Raw genomic sequence first — 23,664 nt, 5'->3', positions numbered from 1 at the left:
TGTTCCAATACAGTTACTTGTTTACTGGCTCAAAACTCCATCACAGACAGTGTCCTGTGAGCTGGTGCATTGTCGCGATGCAAGAGCCATGAATTGTTGGTGAAAAGTTCAGGTCGTCTAACTTTTTCACGCAGCCTTTTCAGCACTTCGAAATAGTAAACTTGGTTAACTGTTTGTCCAGTTGGTACAAATTCATAATGAATGATCCCTCTGATATAAAAAAGGGTTAGCAACATCACTGCAACAAGTTCACGAACGTAATTATCAGACCTCATATGTCCAGGTCACCCTAAAGAACTGGGAATTTTCAAGTGTACTCCTGAAAAACATGAAAACTATTTTTAGTGTTGCTTTAAAAAACAACAACAGCAACAACAACAAAAAGGAAATCTTTCCAAATCACTACAGGAAGTAAACAAAGGAAGTTGCAAACAAACAAATAATAATAATAGAAAACATGAGACAGAATATTTCAGTATCACAATTAGTATAACTTAAGCTAACTTATTAAATGGCAAAGTCTATTTATGTTGTTGATAAAGACAAAACAGATGACATTTAAAAACTTGGAATGACAGGATAGGCAAAGAAATACCAGATGAATTTACCAACAAAAAACGCAGTATGGCAATATTTTTATCAAAGTAGAATTCAAAGAAAGAAAGAATTCAACAGGAAGATTGTCTTATAATGATAACAGGTACAGACTACATGGTGGAAAGTTTTGCAAAACAGCATTAAAACATAAAGCAAGGTGGTGGCCCGGTGGCTCAGGCGGTTGGAGCTCCGTGCTCCTAACGCTGAAGGCTGCTGGTTCGATTCCCAGATGGGCCAGTGGGCTCTCAACCACAGGGTTACCAGTTCGATTCCTCGAGTCCCTCAAGGGATGGTGGGCAGCGCCCCCTGCAACCAACAACGGCAACTGGACCTGGAGCTGAGCTGCGCCCTCCACAACTAAGATTGAAAGGACAACAGCTTGACTTGGAAAAAATCCTGGAAGTACACACTGTTCCCCAATAAAGTCCTGTACCCCTTCCCCAATAAAAGCTTTAAAAAACAAACAACAACAAAAAATAAAGCAAAAACTATTAGAAATATCAGAAAAATTAGACAGAAGAAAAATAAGCTTGTAGAGAATTTTAACAATGTAATTAATGTTTGAATTAGACTATTGAATAAAGAGCATAAACTTTTTTTTTAAAAAATGGTCTTGTTATTATTGTAAAAGGCTAGAGGCTACAAAGGGAAACTCAAAATCCACAAAAGAGAAATTTCATATAAATGATCTCTATCCACACATGTGAAAAAGAAAAAAACCTTTCAATAAAATCCCCAAGTGGTTGAAAAGTTAAAAGCATCATTCCAAACAGAAGTTAGTTTCCCAAAAATATTTAGATCAAAGCAAACCTAAGAAGTACAGCTGGAGACTGTTTAGAATCACAATGATAGGGACATTATTAAACGAAGGAAACGTAGACAGTCTTATTTAGCAGAAACACGCAGCCTTAAAAGCTAAAAATATGTTTCTACGAAGTGCATAAAGCACTCCTTTTAAGCAGTTATGAACACAGGGTCTCCCCCAAATCAGAATAGTGAAAATAAGGTAAAAGGAAATATCATTAAACTAGGAAGTACGAGGAAATCACCATAAAAATGTTAGTTTACAGTAAAATAAAATAAATAAACTTTGAAAATATCTAATGAAAAAATAACCCACAAGATTAGAATGTCAGCGTGGACGTTGGCAAACCCTTTCCCATTTCTCATCTGTATGGAGCACATTTGAAAACCTCAAAAGAAGTAGATGATTTTTTTTTTTAAGAAATAATCCCAATGGCTAAAGTAGAAGACAGACCAATAACCATGTAAGAAAATAAAAGAATGCTCAAAATAGTAAACTCACAAAAGGTATTCCTGTTAAAAATCACACAGGAATCCTGATGACCACATCTATTATCCAATATAGCGCTCAAATTTCTTGCTAATATAAAGAGAAAACAACAACAAAAGGAACAGCTCAAATGTTGTAAAATAAGAACTCAAGATATTTGCAAATGGTATGACTGCAAAGCTAGAGAACCTAAGAATAATAAACGAAAAAAGTTGGAATTTATAACTTCAGGAGCATGGCTGGATATGACAAATGCAGAAACCTCAATAGCTTTGATTGATCCTAGTTATAACCATATTTGGGTACACAGCCTGGTTCACAATAAACGAAATATCAAGTATCTGAAAATAACCTGAACAGAAATGCACGAGATTTACATGAAGAACATTACAGGGCTCTGCTGCAGTAAGAATATTGGATGTTCTGAAACATTAATGCAGGTTTCAGGGCTAACAACGTGACTGTCTGAACTTCCAGAGGAAACAAGTGTCAAAAGAATAACAAATGAAGACTAACAGAAAGGACTGGACTTTTAACAGTAACTTTATTAATCTCCTTAATTAGTATAATTAGTACAACGGCTGATGACAGTTTACTCAGCTAGAAGGAAAGCGAGGGCAGTGACAAGACAGACTGGATCTCTTCCCATGTCAATCACCCACGCAGTGCATGCTGGGAAAGCAGGGGCGGAGCATCAGACTTGGGGCACCGGGCCCACCGGGACAGGCCACGCGCTTCTCCGCCCGCAACATCCCTCTGGCCAGGCGCGCCTTCCGGAACGCGGGGCCCTAATCAGTCAAGGCTGGCCCAGGCTTCCTGAGTTTTCCTGAGATCCAAAATATGTATTGCTCTTTATTGCTCTATGGTTTTAAGCGATCATTTGGCCAGAAAAAGGGCCACAGTGCATTTAAGAACCACATTTCCCTGCAAAAACATTTTGTGAACGTGACGCACAGCTGCACCAAGAAGTCTTCTGCGTAACTGTGACCCCTGAGGGGCTCTAACTGTCCACCGAGAACACAAGGTCTGCGTGGGAACTCGAGGGGGGAGCCCTGCGTGGGAGGCCCGCCCAGAAGGGGCCGAGGCCCGGGCGCCTGGGCCTGGGCCGTCGGGGGGGGGGGGGGAGCAGTGGGCGACCCCACAGGCCCCACTTCAGGCAGCTCTGGAGGACTCCTGCCCTGAGCCCGTCAGCGGGCGGAAGTGAACGCGGTCTCCCATTTGCACCTCTGCAAACGTGGCACCGCGGAAGCAGCGGGTCCCCGGCCAGGAGAGCCACCAGATCCCCATGCACGGCCTAGACATTCAGCAGCGTTCTACCTGGAGAAGGCTTTCAAGTACCTGGCAGTGAGTGGTGGGTTTACCACTGCCGGTTGTCTCACGGACCTTTCCAGTGCATCTAAAGAAAGAAATTCTGTTTCAAGACATCGTTTTGCAATATTGCGAAGTACTTAAAAAAATGCCTTAAAAAATTCTAGTTCTACTTGGAAAAAAAGGAAGAAAAAGCATCTCAGACCAGAGAATACTGGAGACTGATGGCAAGTGACTGGAGAGTAAGGGTGGGGTGGGGGTGGGGTTGCTGCTGAACTGGGGGTCCCGTTCCTTTTGTGGGGACAAAGGAGTTTGCGCCTTATGAATGCCCAGCGCTCTGCCCTGCCAGTGCAGTCACCTGAGGAGCCAGGCTGGAGCAGCCGCCAGCTGTCTTTCATCCAGGCCTCATCTGGGCCGCCCGTGTCTCCTTTCTCTACCCCGTGTTCTCCGCCTACACAGGATCCAACAGGGACCCATGATTTTCCCTGAGTCCACGGCCACACTGTGGGTACCCCAGGCCTCTCCGACACAGCAGGATGAGAGGGACTTCGGAGATAGATCACACGTCCACGGGGGCAGGGGACATCACCCTTGACCTTGAACCAATTGTTGTAGGGGGTTGTACAAGGGGTAGTGGAAGGTTTTGGTCCATGGAGGCCATCAAAGACGGCGCCTGCATTCCGGTCTTGTGCACACTTCACTGTATAGAACCCGAGGTAAGTCCAAAATCCGAGAGATGGAGTGCAGTAATTACCCAGAGTTCCAGAGTCCTGCCCTGCTAGCCATGTGCCACTTCAACCTGCATTGATTAGTTTGTTACTAGATTGCTTGCAAATGTGCTAGAAAAACAATTCCTAGAGCAAACCTTGGAAAAGGTAAAAATTACTGAGAAATAATGCATTTCTATAATCCCTAGAGAAACATCATCTAAAAACTTGAAGTCGAACATAATTCCATTGACAATGGACCTAAAACAAAAATGGAATTATAGTTTTTCTGGACTTTGGATAATCTTCAAACTTCTCAAGGTACCACCTAAAATAAGAAAAAAAGGACATTAAAAAAAGGAAATAATTTTGTCACTTAAACATTTAACAGATGCTAACAAAATGGACAATAGTTTTTTATTACAAAGGAATACAGAGTTTTTAAAAGTAGTAATACAAACTTTGGCATTTCATATACACAGTTTGATTTGGGCTACATCATGAAGAATTAAATATATTTGATTATAAAGCATGATTCACCAGAAGTGACCCATATTATTCATCTTTCTACTGGCAAGGGGAATCACTGACGTGTGATGAAGATGTGACCAGCCTGGGGGAAGCTCTGTCCAGACCCCAGAAGCATGCAGACTGGGGCGTGGGGGTGGTGGCAGGAGAGCTCCTGGTGGCTCTGACAGTTCTCTCCAGTCCCCAGGAGAGAACTACCGTGGAAAGGGCACCAAGTCAGACAGACTTGGGAAAATGCAACACGGGGCCGACCATAATTTGGCCCTGCACTCGAGATAAACAGGTATTTTCCATTTTGATATAAATTATAGCAACAAAGGCACACTTGCTTGTTTTGGGGAACAGGTAGTTGGGAAGGGTGGAAACTAAGTGGATGGAGTAAAACTTTTAAATAATTTGACGAGATGAAGAAACAGGCAGAAAAAAAGGAGTTCCCATAAGCACAAAAGAATGCCAAACAGATTAAAAATCACAACTATAATAGCTATTTGTTAATAGGGCGGAAATATATGACAACAGCACACTGAAAGCAAGTCAGCCAAGTCCTGTTGATTTTAGATTTTGGAGGAGTTTAGCGCTGTCACCCACAGACACAGACACCTAACCGACTGCCCCGTCTATTTTCAGACGCTGTTCTGTATACACGCAGGACATGTAAGGAGAAAAGTGCAGAGAAGCTGGCCAGTGGGCTTAGTGCTTTTCCACAGCAGCGACGGGCTGCAGACAATATTGTCCAGGGCAGACCGTGTGCACGGATGGCGGCAGTGCAAAGCCTGCTGACGTGCAAATACAGAGTCAGGTGCGGGTGGTTTTCACAGGCCTGCGCGGCCAATCGTCTGAATGTGTCTCCCCAGGTTCACGTTAAAAACCTAAGGCCCAAGCGGGTGGTGTAAGTAGGCAGGGCCTTTGGGAAGTGATGAGATCATGAGGGTGGAGCCCCAGGAGGGGACGGGTGCCCGGATAAAAGGGGCCCAGCGAGCTCCTTGTTCCTTCTACCATGTGAGGACACTGCGAGCAGGGACTTCTGCGACCGAGAAGAGCCTTCACCAGAACTCGAGGATGTTTATGAGCTGCACCCTGATCTCGGGACTCGCAGCCTCTAAACTGTCAGGAACATTTGCTGTTCAGAAGGCCCCCAGGTCATGGTGTTTTTGTTCAAGCAGCCTGAGTGGCCGAAGGCAGCCCGCTGGCGTGCAGGCCACGAACCGCCAGCAAGTTTCTGAGAGCTTCCCCTAGACACTGCCCACTTGGGAGGACGTGCTGGCCTTGCACGCCCCGAATCTCCTGCGGACATTCAACGTGACCTTCGCATCCGGAGTCCAGCAGCGTCAATTCAAAGAGGCTCAGAACAGGTGCTGCCGTGGGCCTGGGGATGCCTGACAGCTGGGTTGTTCCTCAGGTACCCATGTGGTTTCATGCTTGTTTAGCCAGAGTACATGTGAACTGGGATGCAGCCATTCAAGTTAACATTAGCACTTCAAAAATCTAACCTAAAAGTCGGTACAGTCAGGTGAGAGCACAAGCTGAAAGTGCTAAAGGTGTTTTAAAACTTACTGGTGATGCTGCAGTGCTCTGGAGAGCAAAACACAAAAGGTGAAGAGAGCGAAAGCGCCGCCTTGGACAGACCAGGTGGCCAGGCCGTAGCCACACCACTCCACGACTTCTCCGAAGTAGTTGGCCGCACTTACGTATTCAAACAAGCCTCCTAGAGGAAAGCACAGAGTGGCAGTGCCCGGATGACCAAGGGGCCGGATGCTGCCCCAAGAAGCCAGCGACGACCTCCCCGGAGCACAGACCTTCAACTGGGGGAAAACCCCACTTCTACAGAATTGTCATCAATGAAACACACGCAACATTACTCGGTTTGCTATCTTAGATCACAGTTTCTGGTACTAACTACATACCTGAATCAATACCTATCCATTTATCTTAATATAAAGAGCTACAGTTTTCATACACTTTAATATATCGCTTCACTAGTTAATGGGCCAAACTGAGAACCCCTGAGCAAGGACAGAGACCATGGAATAACAATTACTGCACTAGCTTAGGTAAGATGGACCTGCACAGAGCTCTAGACCAAAAATTAAAAAAAAATATTCATTTTCAAGGACAGATTCATTCATTCATTCATTCATTCATTCATTCATTCATTCACTCATTCATTCACTAATCAAACCTTCACAAAAGGTAGATTCATCAGGTCTACATAATGGGCCAGACTGTGGTCCAAGCACTTGGGATGCACCATGGATAAGACACCCTCCGCTCGCCGCCCCCCCCCCCCGCCCCCCGCCGCCCATATCTGGAACAGTAAACCAAAGAGTAAAAGTATCCCAGGAAAACCCAGGGTACAGCAGAGGGTGTGGGGTGCTGTGAGGAGCAGGGCAACAGGCCTGGAAGGCCATCAGGGGTGGGGGGAGGTCCTGATCACAGACAGCGGCTGGGCAGGTGAGGTGTGATCCAGGCATGTGGGAGAGCTGGGCGCCCTCCAGGCAGGAGAAGCAAAGGCCCTGAGGCCAGAGAGCAGATCTGCACACTCTGTGAGCCAGCCCCAGGGTGGCGGTTTAAGCAATTTGAGATTCGGAGGATTTTGGTCCTTTGTTCATTGTGTTGCTGTTCGCCTGGTATGGTTTCCCAGCAGCTGCGTGGAAGGGTTCAAACTGATCACAGCTGTGCGTGTTCCAGCTCCACTGAAAGTGTAGTTTCATGTACTGAATTTTTTTATTTTAGAAGCTCTATTGGTTTCTACCTCATATTTGCTTAGTCCTTTTTATAGTCTATCAGTCTTTGACTCATAATTTCAATCCCTTTAAATTTTTTTAAACATTTAAGTATTCACTTTATAATCTGTTTCTATTAACTCTAAGATCTCAGGTCTCTCTCGTTTAGTTGTGCTGTTACTCTTGGTGCCGGATTTCCTCACTGGCTCTGCAACTTTCACTGTGGCTCTTATTCCTTGGCACGTGGTCCGTAGGGCTGAGGCCTGAGCTGAAGGCAGGTCCTTTGGGGACCGGGATGTGTGCTGGCCGAGGCGTGTAGGTACCACCCTCCTGGGACTACACGGTCCTAGTTCACGGCTTGTTCATGAGGTTTGTCAGACCATCTGAGTGGTATGAATTTGGGCTACAAACCAGCTGGCACGCACTCAGATTTTGCCCTCTGACTAATGACTTCCTTTCCTGACATCGCATGGATACACTTAAAAAGATTTTTTTAAAAATTCACCCAACATTGTTCATTTTCAGAGGGAGGGTCAGTCAAGGTATCTGTTCTACAATGTTGCTGGAAATGAAGTACTGGACACGCCTGCAAACCATGAATTCTTCCTCACATGCTCGTTCCGAACACAAAGTTAACTAGAGTTTCCTTTTTGCTTAATAACCATTCAGTTGGCCCGAACTGGTTCTTTCATCATTCTAATAAAAAAATAATCACAGTGACTGCTTGCAACAGCAGTGACTCACATTGCACACTACAGCTCACCCCCTACACTTTACTTATTAGATCTGGCAAACCTAAAACAAAGGATCGCACGATGCACTTGTAGAATACAGTCTCCATTTTCAGTACATACCCCTCGGTATTTTGTACCCAGTCTCCCCTGGCTTCCTGAGATTCCTTAGGATGTAATCTGAGTGGATGTTTATCAGCATGCCTACCAACCACAGGACAAAACCTGAAGGAAAAAATACACAAGACCATTATGTTCATAAACTACAAAATTTATGAGCCTGCGCCTGAGTGAGCGTCACCACTGTGACCCTGCATATCACCAGGATTAGTGCAACATATTAGCCACAATTGATAGTAAAGATCATTATGATACATACTGTCCTTTATTTAGACAGATAATTCATAAGCCCTGTTCTCAGGTATGCTCAAGACGGCTTGGTTTTTATTAATAAATAAACTGATCCATTCAAAATACTTAGACCTGATGGCCACAACCTATGCTTTTAGCGTGACTGGTATGATTAGAAATATGACTTATGACTTTGGCACACGGCTCCTCAGCCCACAAGACTGACTTATCGTCACAACAACTTCAGGGTGTGAAGCACAATGCCCTCCCCCCGGGAGGAGGGAGAGGGGACAGCTCAGGGTGTGTTCCATTATGACCAGCTGCACGCAGGCCGCTGCAGGGGTGCTGGTCCCCCCCCCCTTTCTCTGTAGCCTCGGTTGAACATTTCATGCACTTCCGTGGCTTCTCCACCACTGATTCTAGGCTCACTCATTACTCCGCATTCCCAGGTCTGTCCGTTCGCCTCACCTCCCAACAAAACCTCCCACCGCCATTACCCGGCTCTCCCGAGACACCCCATAGCTTCCCAAATGTTTTCCCTCTCATTTGTAGAAGTCTTCAGAGAGTTTTCATCACTTGAAGGAGACTTATTAGTATCCCATCAATTAATTCCAACAAGAAAAGCCAAAACGCCAAAATAGTATTTTATGAAAGAAATAAGTTGATTTGATAAAAAGAGCTGAGACACTTAACAAATGTGAAAAGCAGACAGTGTTTAATGGCGGTGCCCCATTCAACGTCAAAGAGACGTATACTTGGAACAACATTGTTATTAAATACTCTCCAGTTTTCCCAGTGGCATTCTGTATCTTTTCAGTCAGAACAGGGACACGTAAAGCTGGTGTCTGGTGAGGGTTCTGAGATCTGTTCCTTCTGTTTTTACCACTGGAGGCATCTTTCTAAACAGTTCATATCAAGTTTTACAATGTGTTTTATAAGTCACTTATTGGACCCATAACTGTATAGTTAATTTGCTACCTTTTTTGTATTTCACTATGTCCCCTGTAGGTGATGTGGCCTCCAATGTGAGATTCCAGAAAGAACCATGTTTTCAAAATCCATGCTTTATTTTTCTTCTAAGAGACAAGCTCCCTTCACTGCCTAGATTGGCAAGAAAACTATTTGTGCTCATCTAAGCTAAACATTGAATTCCATTTTGGGGATCTTAAAATCTTTGTATAAAATCTTTTAGGTGAATGACTTTACTTCTCTGGAAAACTTTTTGTTAGGATATTATCATCACTATTTGCTTAGCTCTTCATGGTAACTATTGTAAATATAACTAATTATTCATGTAATTTCATGTTTGCTTCCTTAAAAAAACTATAAACTCTATGACACAAATACAACCCAAAGAAAGTAACCTAGTTTGTTTCCTAATTGGCCAGTGTTTTCATTTTTGATTCCTTCTGTTCCATTGCAGAGAAGCCAAGAGGTTCGTATACAATTTATTGGCATCTGAAATTTTATGCCAGCTTCCAAGGCACGTGGCAAAAGTACCCCAACAATTCATCACAGAAACACCTCCTATGAGAATCACAAACACTAAAACCTTTCCTTGTTTTTTAGATGAAAAAGTCCCCTTCCTCGCCCATTTGTGGGGACCAGCGTGGCCAGCCGGTTTAAACCCCTGCTCTGCTACTTACTCAGTTTAGATTCTGCGCCAGCTGCTTAACCCTCTGACCTTGCCTTTCTCCTGCGAAAGGGTCCTTTCTGCCCTTGTCAGGACCTTGGGGAAGCATAAGGCACGTGCACAGCTCCTGGCTGCCGCCAAACCTGTTCTTTCTCCTTCCAATGGTTGGGGCAGAAGAGAATCGGGTAAAGAAGCAGAGAAATCAAGGATTTGGGGGCAGTGTGAAAACTAAATCATTTCATCTAGTGTTTCGGGGAGGCATGGATGTCTGGAGCTGGGGAAAAATCCTGAACAACTTTCTCACCCATCCTTCTGTGAGAGATGAGGAAGCAGATCCCACGCAACGATTCTCAGGTGTGATCAGGGCAACGCCCTGGGAATAAAGTTTTAATTCACAGAAAAAAAATACGACTGAGAAAATGTAAAAGTGTTTTGTTGGCAACCGAGTATCACACAAATGTTCGTTTTCTCTACTATACACGTCGATACAGAGAAAAACCCAAACGAAACGTAAGGCTACTTTACGGAGCCGAGGGCAGAGGGCTGTGGGGCAGCTGGGAAATGTGTGGGACAATTCGATGCCTCTTAGTGCATGGCCATGGGGCAAGTCCCATCTGCATGTGCTTGAATTTCTGAAGATCAGGAGGATCAACTACATAAATACACAGAAGAATTTTCCTTGTAGACAATGGCCCCAAGATCAAGTATTTTTAATGTTCTTGCAAATATTTTTCATGGCTGATGTTTGATTTTCATTTTTGTTCAGAACCTGGTTATAACCAGAACTTGAAAATATAACTTTACGTTGATAAAAATTTCAAATACTTCACAAATGTAAATGTTTACTCAATTTAGTAAGATCATAAACGTCTAATGGCCTTGTGGGAAGATGACCCAATGCAATCCTTTCTCACCTTCCAGAAGAAACTGTAGGAGGTGTGGGACTCTCTTAGACTACATGGCCAGTCGGTGCCCAAGTCTCCTGAATCTTGAGTGGCTGCTCATTCTGTGGGGACCGTGGCTATTTGGGGGCGTGTGTTAAGAACCGGTATTTGTACTTTCAGTGTCTGGGCGGGTGAAGGCGCTGAGCTCCTGTGTCCTCTCCTGCTGCTGGACCGCCCTGGGGCAGCCTGACTCCCGCCAGGCCCCCCGCAGCTAGGGCACAGACCCTCAGAAAGTGTTCTCTCTAGAAGTGTGGGCTTTTTCAAACTGGAAAGGACTGGAACGTGAAAATTGAAGTGACTAGAATGGTGGAGCGTGTCACCAGGACCTCCTCACCTGTTAGGAATCGGGGGTCAGTGACCCAGTCGTCACCATACACCGCATATTGGCTTAAGTATCTGCTTTGCAAGTAGCCATTATAGGTACAGAATGCGAATGCCAGTACACACGCGTATAGTGGCGTCGGCTTTCCTCCTCGGATCAGAAAGGGGAAAATCAAGGACCTTAGGAAACAAGAAGCAGAAACAAATTAAAAACAACAATAAAGAATATCATTCCTGGCGGCGGCCGGATGGCTCAGTTGGTTTGAGCGCGCACTCTCAACAACAAGGTTGCCGGTTCAATTCCCACCTGGGATGGTGGGCTGTGCCCCGGGCAACTAAGATTGAAGGACAACGACGTGGAGCTGATGGGTCCTGGGGAAACACACTGTTCCCCAATATTCCTCAATACAATTAAAAAAAAAAAGAATACCATTCCTACAATCCTATTTTAAGTGTCTTGGGGTTTTAATCTTGCTTTTGTGTACATAAGTCATCCTCAGTAACACTCACACTTACGTATTTACTATATCCCTTAAAAGCAGAATTTCTAGACAAAGAATTAACCATGTTTCAACAACGTATACCACAGTGCAAAAACCCAGGATTCTCATTACGCAGAACGTGAAACAGACACAGTGAGTTAGAGAAAACTGAAGCTTCGAGAGGCTCGCAGAATCTTCACTACACTAAAACTCATACTCGTTCTAGTCTGACCAGCACAATTTGGGTGACACCATTTTATCGTCCATTAACAAGGCCCCCAGCTACCAGCACAGCAGACACTGCACACACCCCACCGAGGATGGGATTACGACTCAGAACAGTCAGGCCACCTGCTCGAGGCCACAGGGCTGGTGAGTGGCTGAGTGTCCGTGCAAATCGGGGAAGTGGGAGACCATGTTCTTCTGTTACATCACACTGGCTTAGGTCCACGCTACTGAAGGTTTACAGAAAGAAAATTAAGAATGAGAAACTAGAAACTTATGAAGAAAAGATGCAAAATTTTATTTCGTATTAGAGTTTTCTCTTTCAAGTCAGTGCACACCCAGTAATTTACAGAGGTGACATCACTACCTAGCCTACAGACTTTAAGGCGATAATAAGAAACTATTATCAACAACTTTATGCCAATAAATTTGACAAGCTGGATGAAGAAATAGACAAAATGTTTAAAAGACACAGGTGACCAAAACTGACCCAAAAACAAATCAACAGTTTGAACAGCTGTCAATGAAAGAAATTATGCAATTCTAGAAAAAGCAAAGCTAGAGTCAGGGGAGGGGATTAACTGTAAAGAGGCACAGGGATGTCTAAGGGGATACGACTGTTCTGTATCTCGATTGTGATGACGACCCATGTGCAATCATCAAAACTGATCAAACCATAGACTTCAAATGAGTGAATTTTATTTTATGTAAATGACACCTTAAAACAAGGGAGAAACATAAAAGCTTATTATTTGTTTCCGTTCTGCCCCTCAACTCCAGGGAGAAAATATAATGAATTACTAGCAGGAATAGCGACAGCATGACAGCACTCACATAACATTGGCTGTACATCAAGGCATTCTCTCCCCACAGCCTCACTCGGCTCCTTGGGAGAACATTCACGTGAGTCAGAAGCAGTCTGCAGGGTTCTCATCCTGTTTAGGCCAGTTCCCCCAAAGAGGACCTCATCCAGGTCTAGGGTGAAGCCCCAGTGGGGTATTAGGCATCCACTTAACCACGACACATGCCATCAGTGAGGCACTTACTCGCCTGGAAGCTGTAGTGTTGGCAAGCCACTGAAAAACAACAGGGGATCTCAGCCACTTCTCTCTGCATCTCACAAACATGGTGCAGGGTGGGGCAGATGGTTGGTACAGTGCGCTGGCATCTGGGATGCAGGCTCACTGCAGAAGCTTGAGCCGAATGCAGAATTCAGTCTCTGTTAGGGGAAGCGCGTGTGGCCTGGACCAAGGTGGGCTGCCTTAAAAACAGGCTGAGATTGTGACTTGTGATGAGGTGCTGTCATCAAGGTGTTTCTCCCAATCCCTGCTTCTCAGTCAGGGCCCAGGGCTCGAGTTACGCCCAGAGGACATAGTCATCAGCAGAGACAATGGGGTGTCACTCCATTCCTGAGTGTAGACTCTGTAGACTCGAGCAGGCAGCCTCATTTCTGAAGTCAGCCTAGGGGATTCTCCAGCCATGGGGAAGTAGGAAAGGGACCACAGGACGAGAACTTTTAGAGAAAACTTCCCTGGCAGTGAAGGTCTCGAGAAATTTTCCAGGAGGCAAATTGCAGGATAGAGCTGGAGAAGTGTTAGAATTCCGAGTTTGAAGAAATACAGAAAAAAGAACAGGAAATAAGAATTGTGGGAGAGGCGAGGGCTGGACTTGGTTTAGAAAGAGGCCTGATAAACTGTAGAGTACGCAGTTCATAAGCTATTCGGACTGCTGGCCTGAACAAGATCATGCTAAGTCCCACAAAGGGTAATAGGAATGCAGAGTCACAAAGGGGAGGGTTAAATCTAGGGAGCCTGAAATACACGGAGCAGGTACTAAAAGAAAACGGTTTCAGGGAATCTTCTGGGCTCGATGGCACACGTGCCTGAGTTATAGATGAATGAGGTGCTAAAGCAGCAGCTCTGAGGAAGCTCTGCAAACGTGCATCTCCTGGCAGGTACTTCCCTGCAGGACATGAGAGTCATGCACTATGGCAAAATCTTGACAGACATCTCCCAATTCGGTTTCACATTCAGGGCTGAATTCTGAACGACCAGCAAACACTGGCTGGCACCTTGCAAAGGTGAAACCCAAACCTCTCATGTTTCCCTCACACCCCTTTCCTCCTCTGTCGCTGATGTTCCGTGCCTGTTCTAGCAACAGGAGTCTGGTCAGGTGTCAGCAAACCCAGCCCACCACCTGTTTTTGTAGAGCCTGGGCGCTAACAATGGTTTTTACATTTTTAAATGGTGGGTTGCAGACGGGAAAACATCCAGCCTAAGAAAAAACTTATGAGAGTTTATTTGAGCCAAACGGATGACAATTGCCTGGAAGCAAAGTCTCAACGGATTGAGAAAATGCTCAGCAAAATGGCGGTTTGCAGCTTATTTCAGAGGTAGAATCAAAGGAGGAAGGTTACATCAAATCCACTGGTGGTAGATTAAGCGGGTGGGAAAAAGCAAAGTGAGGAAGTCTCTGGGATTGGGTAAAAGTAAATTGGAGAGACAGGCACTTCTTTCACAGAGGTGGGTGCAGGATAGTTACTAGTTCGCTTTTTACAGCACATGGAGGTGGTAATCAGGGGACGAGAATTACAATGAGGAATTTTGTAGTTTCCTGCTCTGGTCTGGAAAAAAGGGGTTATTGACATACCCAGGGTATGTTACTTTATACGCAAAAAGATAACAGACAGGTTCACTTAAAGTAAAGACTGACCCTTGTCAAGGAAGCTACAGGCTAAGGATATGACTTCCCGCCATGGCCCACCTTAATTAGGAACTTTTATGTTCACACCATCCCATGTGGTTATTTTCAGGCTCCTGAGCTTGTCAGGTTTCACATGTGGCCCCTTGTCCCTCCACAAGGTAAAAAGAAATCAAAAGACTATTTCACGACACATGAAAACCATATGAAATTCAAGTTTCAGTGTCCATAAATGGAGTCGTATTGGAACATGGCCTGGTCATCCGTTTACATATTGTCTGGGGGGCACTGAAGGCCCTGCAGACTTACGTGGCTGTGACAGGGCCTGTCCGTGGCAAGCTAAGCCCTCTGCATGGCTGCCGGTGTGGCAAACCGCCGTGCTGCAGTGTTCTGCGTGCCATGCATGGCCTTGCATAACGCATTCCAAATTATCTTCATCTCAGCGATACTGGTTGTGTCAAGACAAGAGCCCTGAACTTGTCATGCTTTGAAGGCACAGTGGAGTTCGGGGAATTTCATTATTGCATTAGAGGGTGAAGTAATGACACAATAGCTGTGCCAAGGTCAGCATTGCCATCTACGCGCTCATCACAATACCCCCAACTCACAGGACAGCAACGGTCAGAAAAATAAAGAGAACTGAAAACAGAATCTTATCAGGGAATTTCTTTCCAAAAGAAATGCAAATGAGGCCACAACCACAGGCAGTTACCAAGTGGATCATGTATTAGGCAAGCAAGGAAAGCCACACACCATTGGGAAGGAAGTTCATTAGCAGCAGCAGCTAAAGGAGCATGTCCAAGGGACAGAAACTTGTTGAATACGATGAGCCTTTCCTGTGAGAGCGGCTCTTAAAGAAACTGGGACACCAGGGGCTACGCCCAGTCAATTAACGAGGCAGAAGATGGAGTCAGCAGTCTTCCCCGGCTCTTGCTGGGCCCAAGATGTCACCGACACTGCTTAGTTGTTTATATGGAGTCAGTGCCAAGGTAGACGTGACTGAGGAATGAGGGTCTCTGAATCGTCTTTGTGGAACCAGAAATAAGAGGATTCCCAAAGAAGTTGCGGAAAGTTGAGTTCAGTACAACCTACAGTAGAATCTGCTAAGTTGTTATAATGGATGGTGGTAAAATGTGTGGGACACAAAAATGGACACATCACAAACTGACAGCTCGTGGAGCTGTAAGGTGTTTGGAGCTACTCCCTGCACCATCAGGCACTTTGCAAAACAATTTCCTGCTGTGCCTGAACCGATCCTGGCAACAGTGAACTTGACATTCCCTCTACAGACTTAACCCTATTTTGAACTCAGAGCTGAGACTAAAATTTTTCTTAATGAGAAAAATTGCCCTCAACCACTATTATTGAGTTTTGTAAGGCTCTGGGAATTAGCTTTTGCTGCAGACTTCATGTTTCTTAGTGAATTCAAGCCAAAACTATAAGGGAAAATACCACTTCATGTCTAAAACTCATACTGTGCACAAGTCATTTCAACAACAACTGACATTGTTTGAATCTCCAGAGACGTGAAACAGCTTTCTATGCTGTTAGAGTGGGTGAGGGTTCCATCTTCTCAGAAATTTGCAGTGGAGATAATTTCTAAGCTCAAACTTAGAAATTCAGTTTTTCTGAACCTTGATTTCTACATTTCAAAAACCATTTCACAATAATTGTGGAGTTGCCACCTAATCCTCAATTGGAAGATAGTACTTTACAAAGTAATGAAACTCTAACAGGCAAATATCGAGAAGAATCTAACAGAATTCCACAGATGCCTTTCAAGCAATGGATATGCTAAACTGAAATCATAAACTGGGGCCTGGTAGCAATATTTGGCAGTGCCTACCTGCGTGAAGGCATTCTCCAAGATAAAAGCTCACTGCAGAGCAGCACAAAGAGGTGAACACTCAACAATGGATTTTGGTCAAAGGAATACGAACTGTGAAGCCCAAGTAGGTGAAATGTTACCCCCCACCAAAAGAAGTCCATCCTTCTCACCACACCTGTGCTACAAAAACTGCACTGAAGTATTACATTTTGAAGTTTGTCAATAAAACTTTTGTGCAAATTTGTTTTCTCTTTTGTGGTAAATAGCTATGCAGTATCCCCTATTTTTTCTGTTGGCCCCCAAAGCTTACAGTGTAAACTATCTGGACCTTTCCAAAAAGAGTTTGCCAACCCATGGTCTAGATTAACACAGTACTATTCTGGAAACATCGCTTTGCCTTCTGTAGAAAGTGTTCCTGCTCGAGCCACCAGACGTGGGTTGCAGGCAGCCACTGCGCTCCGGGGACTTTGTGCTCCTGGTGGGATGGATGCTGCATCCATGTCCCCAGCTACGGCATGGAAGGAGCTGTAGTCACTTCCGCTCCAGCGTATGCCCTGGAGGAACCTGGAAAAGGCATTCAGGAAGGACCTCAGGAGAAGAATGACTTCTCTTGGGTCTCGTGGGAATGTCAGAAGTGGTCGTGACCTGCCATTGCCTCAGAAAGGATGACGCAGACCTCTTCTGTTGCTCTCTGATCTCTGCCCTGGAAGTGGACAGCACTGAGTGACCCTGAGGTCCACGGGCCTGGCCACAGACCCAAAAAGGTCAGGGGAGCAGGCCGGCTTGGGCAACGCTGAGCTCCAGGAGGAGGTCTCCTCCCCCACCCTGCTCTGCCCCAAGGCTGAGCATCGCCAGGTGGGCTCTGAGGACACAGGAGCCCAGGTCTTCAGTAGCCAGACGTCCAGATGCAGCGCACCTTCTGGAGGGGAGCGCCCTACTCCCGCCAGGCATCTTTGGGTGCTTTCTCCTCTCGGGTTAGTCCCATTAGCTTCATTTATTTTCCTTGGAAATCCATGCAGCTGTTTTCAGAAAGGTTTCCCTTTGACTTGGGCCAATTAGGAACCAGAATGGGGGAGGAGAGACTGGCTTCTGGGCATGGCTGTTATCTGAGCTTTCATTTAGACCAGAGGAACAGAAGCAGATCAATGATCGCAGTGGAAGCCAGGTAGTTTCTCATGGTGAAGGCTCACCTGGGGACACGGGGCCAGGCTCAGACGTAAGGAACGTGGCATGTCTGCTGGACAGATGTCCACAGCACCTGTCATGACCCAGGGCCGGGGGCCCAGGCTGTCCCAGTTACAGCAGGTCCGAGTATTCAAAAGCCTTTTCTCACAGGTAGTCTCACCCAAACTCACAATCACCCTTCCATCTAGGAACTGTGGGAAATGAGCATTAGCCATCTTTGAGAAAGGGAATTAAGTCAGAAGTTGAAAACCCCTTAAAATGAAAATCACTTGGAGAATAACTATGAGACACTTGGACTTAAAAATACTTTACTTAGGCAATGTGCTATAAATCCACTTCCTGTGGCCAGTGAGCTGAAGGATACAAACGAGTCAGGTCCCAGGAAGCTCCGAAGCCATTCCATTTTCTGGCTCATCAGAGTGGGGGTGGGACTGAAAACCCACCATTTCCCCACTTTATTTTCTTTCTGTTCCACATAAGGAACCAGATTTGCTTTTCACCAAGTGGTTTCATTCCCTGTGGAAACTTGCACGTCTTCGTGTCTGCACGGCAACGATAAACATGGGACAGGTTTGACGACGGGGTGAGCCGCGGGCGGTCAGAAGCCGGAGTCTCTGTGGACCTTCCCTGGCCAAGGGCAGTCTGCTGCCTGTTTGCTTTGGCTGCGTTCACGAGCTGAGGCTTGGCGTGGAAGTGCTTGGCGTGGAAGTGCTTCTCGCAGTTCCTTGTCATACGTTTCCAGTAATTGCTAACCCTGAACAACACGGATGGGTGTGACACATCAACAAGCCTACGAAACAGATTATTCTATGGAACAGATAAGGGCCTGGAGGCTCAGAGGAACACGGTAGCTTGGGTGATGGAGACCGACACTTGGAAACGATGGGCTCAAAGGCAAGGTCACCTTCCCAGGTGTACCACCCACCACATCTTGAGGACTGGGCGAGAAGTAGGACTGGGGCCAGGCTGGCACTGCCTATCACTCCATGGCATATTAAATACTCATCAGAAGTCCTTTTCATTACATGTAGAAACTAACCCAGAAAAATATTATATTAAGTGACAAAAGTGGGATACAAGATTTTGCATGTGTTTATGTGTGTGTATCCTTACTGCTTAGGAATAAAATGATCAAAAAGTTATTAAGAACAGTGAAAGAGATGGGAATGATAACCCAAAATATTTTCAGTGTTATCTCTAAGTGATGGAATTACATGTGATTTTTATTTTCTTCCCCGAATTTCTGTGCATTTTCTAAGTTTTCTACAACGAGCCTGTAGCTCAACTGCAAGTTTGTTCGCATGTACTGTTGACAAGTATTTTAAATGCTGGTACCTATGACATTCAAAACAGACCAGGTGAACAAGAGGGAGAAATGGGATTTCTGGGGCTGAAGGCCTGACGTTGCTTATTGGAAGGGCTCAGAAAGAATCAGGCAAAATTAATAAACAAGCAAACACACAGTATCTATGGGGAATTTTCTGAATTTTAAGGGGGTAAAATATTGTATAGGCATCCAGGAAGAAAAATGAGTCACCAGAAAAAATAAAAGTCACCAATCTGGCCCACGTGTCCATTCGCAGAGCAGTGGTACGAGGGCTCTGAGCTGTCACCCCACTCTCGTAGCAGTGGATTTCTGCCTGCTTGAAACCATCTCGCTGGTGGACAACCACCGTGCCCACCTACCACAGGTGATCTGCTCAAAGGGGAAAGACTCAGGGAAGGCATGACCTTCAGAGGTCAAAATGCAGCCAACCGCTTGTAATAACTATTCTTGAAACATTTAAAGTCAGATTTCATGTTCCACATCTGCTTAAATCCCACAGTAGACTATAAGAATTATCTCTTGACATGTTTTCCTAACAAACTGGAATAGGTATTAACACCCCAGACTCCTTGCAGTGACAAACAGGGCATTCACCAAGCACAGGATTTCACTCTCAAAATAAAAGCAACCAGACATCATCTCCCAGGACAACCTACAACGTCGCACCCCCACGTTTGGGGACAATACAATATCTAATTTGATGATTTGGGAGTAATTTTGCTAAGAGCAGATTTAATCATTTTTAAATGATTATAACCAAGAATGGTTGTAATTTTAATAACTGACTTTATGACTTTTTCCTCAACAATTTGAGGTCACTGAAATCTACAGCACTTCCTAGATCTGGGGCAGTTCCTTTCACTTGTCCTTCCTTCTGTACAAGACTCTTTTGCAGTGATGACCAAACTGTGCAGACCCCAACAAAGCCACGTACTTAAATACGCACCTTGTGCTTTCAAGGTGAGGTTAGGGTCTCAATGAATATTTCACTGTCAATCTATACTTTTGCATAAAAGTTTTTCTTTCTCAGATTATTTGAATCCACAAAGCAAGGGCCAAGGATTCTGTGTGCCCTTCACCCCCTCCAGGTCTCTGCTGTTTTTTAGGGTTACACATGCCGCCTTTCAAAGTGAGGCTGGGTCAGGATCTGAGGGGCCATTAATAGAACTGCGCATGCGAAACAATGCACATGAAGCCGCTGAGGTTCTCTGGCACCATAACCAGGGGTAATGGCAGAACCAAGAGCCTGCCGGGTCACGCATGTGGCTGAGCACAGACCTTCTGACGGGTGTCAGGAAGAGGAGACCACTTAGGTTTTTAAAAGTCTGTAATCTGGGGGCCATTCCCCCTCCCTCTGCGGCCCCCAACTAAGTCATGGTGAAGACGGTGACACTGAGTGCTCCACTGGGACTTAGTTGTTTGTCAAGGATTAAAAACAGTCCCACAAATGTCCTTCGCCATCCACCAGGAACTGCTCTGAGCCCTGGAGTGTCTTTCCCACAGCGGTCCCGTCTTGCCCTTCATCAGGCCTCCCTGCCCTCCCTGGTCATCTGCCAAAAAGCTCCTGCAGACTCGCCACAATCTGTCTCACTCTCCTTGACTCCTTGGAGCATCCCTTGTCTCCGTACCCCCAGTAGTGAGTACAGTGCAGGTACGTGAATCAATCCTTAGTAAACGTCTGCAGAATGAATACAGACACATGTCCAGTTTTCCCCTCTACTGTAAGTAAATACCCCTTCCCACTGACCCTGGGAAGCCCCTGCATCTGGCTTTGGTCCTCTCCTGTCCCTCAAGAGGCTACACCTCACCCAGAGCAGGGCCTGGCCTCCCTCCTCAGAGCTCAGCACAGGGCCTGCAGACACCCGCCAAACACTGGGAGCTGCCAGCCACACGGCCTGCTCAGCATCCCTGGAGCGTGTCCCCTGGCACGTGCTTCTCCTGCGGCCAGCCCCGTTCGGGCTCCTGTCATCTGCAGTGCCCTGACACATGAGGGACTCTATAAATGTCTCCCAGCTCAGCTGCATGGCTTCTAACAAGTGCTAATGCTGCTGGCACTTCTGTTCTCTTCCAAGTGCTCGCTCACTTAGGTCAGATGACCGTTTAATAAATTAGTTGCTTGGGTAGAATGGAAAATGTGTATCTTTTCTATTTGGACAATGTCAATGTCCCCAAACCACACAGGCTATGCGTATGGTAAGATGTGCGACTTAAAAAACGAACACAATAGCCCAGCAGTTTAAAAAACTACACCTGACCCAGTAAAGCCTCTGGAGCAGTTTCTAAAGCCACTGGTCTAGGCACCGGGGGCTGTCATCCCAGCAATCCCTACTCCGAGGGCCTTGCGTAAAACACCCGAAAGCTGGGTGTACGGGCCTCATCTGTATATGGTGATCTATTCGAGTTCTATCACTCTAGCCGGGACTTCGCCCTTTGGGAGGCTGTATTCATTCTGATTCTTCCATTACAGCGAGCCTAGAAACAAACACGATGCCTTTAGTTCAAAAGCTTCTGCTCCAGGCTTTCAAACAACACGCTGTAAAGTACTCCCTTCCTTTCCAATGCCACATCTTCAAAATTCTTTATCACCACACAAGGCTGCAGCAGCGTGTATGAATGACACACAGAGTATGTATATGGACATACAAAATGGTATCATTTAACGTATATTGAGCATTCAGACTTGCCAATACCTTGCAAGCATTTCACGGAGTGGTCTTTGTTTAATGCCAATCCCACAGGCTGGCACCATCACTGTGCCTGTTTCATAGCTGTGCCTGCAGAGCAGCTTGGTAACTTATCTCAGGTCCCCAGTGATGGGGCTGAGATAACACCTGGCAATCCGACTCCAGAGCTTGCTTTTCGCCACTAGAGAAACAGACAGACACAGGTTCTGGTATATGTATGGAGAAAGGTATATAGAAACGAGGGTTCTACTGATCCTCAAATTGCAGTCATGCTCAAATCCATTGAAAAAGAAAGGGACAACAACTGTGCTTAATGGAACAGTCTCGGCGCGTCGGGAGCACGGGGCTCGGAAGCTTTGTTGAACACTGACTGCCTGTTTGAAGTCCCTGCATAGAAGCAGATGAGGACACACGGCACCCAGGACTTCCGCGTCCCGATAACCGTGCTGAGGAGAGGCTTAGAGACAGGCAGGCAGACACACACAAACCCACTCACGCTTACTTCGTCCTACCTCTCCATGCAGTGGACGTTGTCAGGTGGGCCTCACAATCAGAGCGGTCCAGCAACCTGCCCACACTCGCAGGACAGGTGAACCCAGCTCTCCAGGTTGCAGAGACCATCCTTTGGAACTGTGCAGCCTTGCAACATTTTAATTTCCAGCTTTCGTTCAGCCATTTGGTTTAGCTGTGCAGAAGCCGAAGCCTTATGAGCTGGAGAGAGCACCAACTTACAGGAAGAACTTGACGGTATCAGACACAACCTTTTAATATTCGTCACAAAACCCCAAAAACTTGGAAGCCATCTTTAAGACGTCAGATATGTGCCAAGTCATTGCTTGGAAAGCCAGTCTTGGGCTCCCTGCCGAATGTGGAGGCGAAAGGCCCAGAAGGGACCAATTCCTACCCATGAGGATTGTAAAGGGGGAATCGCCAAGTTCTTTCAGGAAGGCCGCTTTCCAGGCGATCGCCTGGCCAGGAGAAAACAGCCCCACCCACAATAAAGATGCCCAACTGGAAACGGTAGAAAAGGAGCCAGATATGATCGCATAGGTGGTTTACCTTTGGCCAGAGACACCGGCGTTGAACAAAGCCCAGGATTATTATATGGCGAACACTTTCTAGGTCCAAGTTTTACAAACAACACAAAACAAAACAGAACAAAACCCCCCAAAGCTTTTCTATTACCCCCTTGTAAATCCTCTAAAGTCTTCCTCACTTTTCCAGACTAATTTTTGTTTATAAGTTAACTCCGTGCGCCAGGGGACAGAGGGAAGCGCCCAGGGTGCAGTGAGAGGCCGCCAGGGACTGGGGGTGGGGGTCCCGCAGGGAGAGGTCCCCGGGGGTGGGAGCACAGAGTGACAGCACCGGGGACAGCAGGGGGAGAGGCGGCGCTGGGGAGGAGGAAGCGGCAAGAAAGAAGGGGCTCCGAGGGAGGGCAGCGGGTGGGGGAGCCGCAGGCACAGGGCGCCGCGCCGGGGGGCGCCGGCCGTTACCGTTGCGTGTAGTGGACGATAAACATGGCCAGGAGGATGCGGTTGGGCCAGCAGCGGAGGCGCTCGGCGGCCGTGGCGACGCACACGAGGAGCGGCACGGCCAGCGACGGCAGCTCCTGCACGGCCCAGGCGGTGGGCGCCGTCAGGCTCCAGGCGGAGCGCGGCGACGCGTAGCGCCCGTAGGGCGAGCCGAGCAGCGTGAGCAGCGCGAAGCACAGGAAGCCCAGGGCGCACTGCAGGTAGGCGAGCGCGTCCAGCAGGAGCCGCTCGGCCAGCTCCATCGCGGAGGACGGCAGGCGCGCTCCATGGCCCCGCGGCCGCGGCGGGCCACATATAGGGTGGCGGCGAGGGGGCGGGAAGCACGGTTACCTGAGGCAGCGCCGACAGCCGACGCCCCAGCTGCGAGCCGCACACCTGCAGCGGTGCGGAGGCGGCGGGTGCGCCTTTCCCGCGGGTTGGACCAGTCACCGGCGTGCGCGCCGGCGCTCGGGGCGGAGCCGGAGGCGGGTCTGCAGGCGTCCCCGCCCCACCCCCGCCGCCGGAGCCCCGCCTCCGGGCCCGCCGCGCCCTCGGCGCTGTGCGCACGCGCGACTTCGAGCTGTC

At 46.8% G+C, this 23,664-nt stretch overlaps 1 protein-coding gene across 2 annotated transcripts; it reads right to left on the bottom strand.

The window, feature by feature from the left end:
• Nucleotides 1-2,416: 2,416 nt before the first annotated feature.
• Nucleotides 2,417-23,482, bottom strand: SRD5A1 (steroid 5 alpha-reductase 1). Of its 2 annotated transcripts, none has more exons than XM_019743374.3 (5): nt 23,062-23,482; nt 11,151-11,317; nt 8,012-8,113; nt 5,989-6,139; nt 2,417-4,234 (listed from the first exon to the last, which is right to left on the bottom strand). In XM_019743374.3, exons 1-5 carry the CDS (start codon nt 23,340-23,342, stop codon nt 4,168-4,170), a joined length of 768 nt encoding a protein of 255 aa, XP_019598933.2. In that variant the 5' UTR covers nt 23,343-23,482; the 3' UTR covers nt 2,417-4,167. The 2 variants fall into 2 exon arrangements, with proteins under 2 accessions (XP_019598933.2, XP_088652552.1); XM_088796426.1 differs by lacking the exon at nt 23,062-23,482 and adding an exon at nt 21,575-21,748 and having other exon boundaries at nt 3,978-4,234.
• Nucleotides 23,483-23,664: the final 182 nt, after the last annotated feature.

This window comes from Rhinolophus sinicus, chromosome 3 (assembly GCF_057876585.1).
Source record: "Rhinolophus sinicus isolate RSI-liver-muscle chromosome 3, RSI-T2T, whole genome shotgun sequence".
Lineage (NCBI taxonomy): Eukaryota > Metazoa > Chordata > Mammalia > Chiroptera > Rhinolophidae > Rhinolophus > Rhinolophus sinicus.
This window is presented reverse-complemented; position numbering and strand designations above follow the sequence as displayed.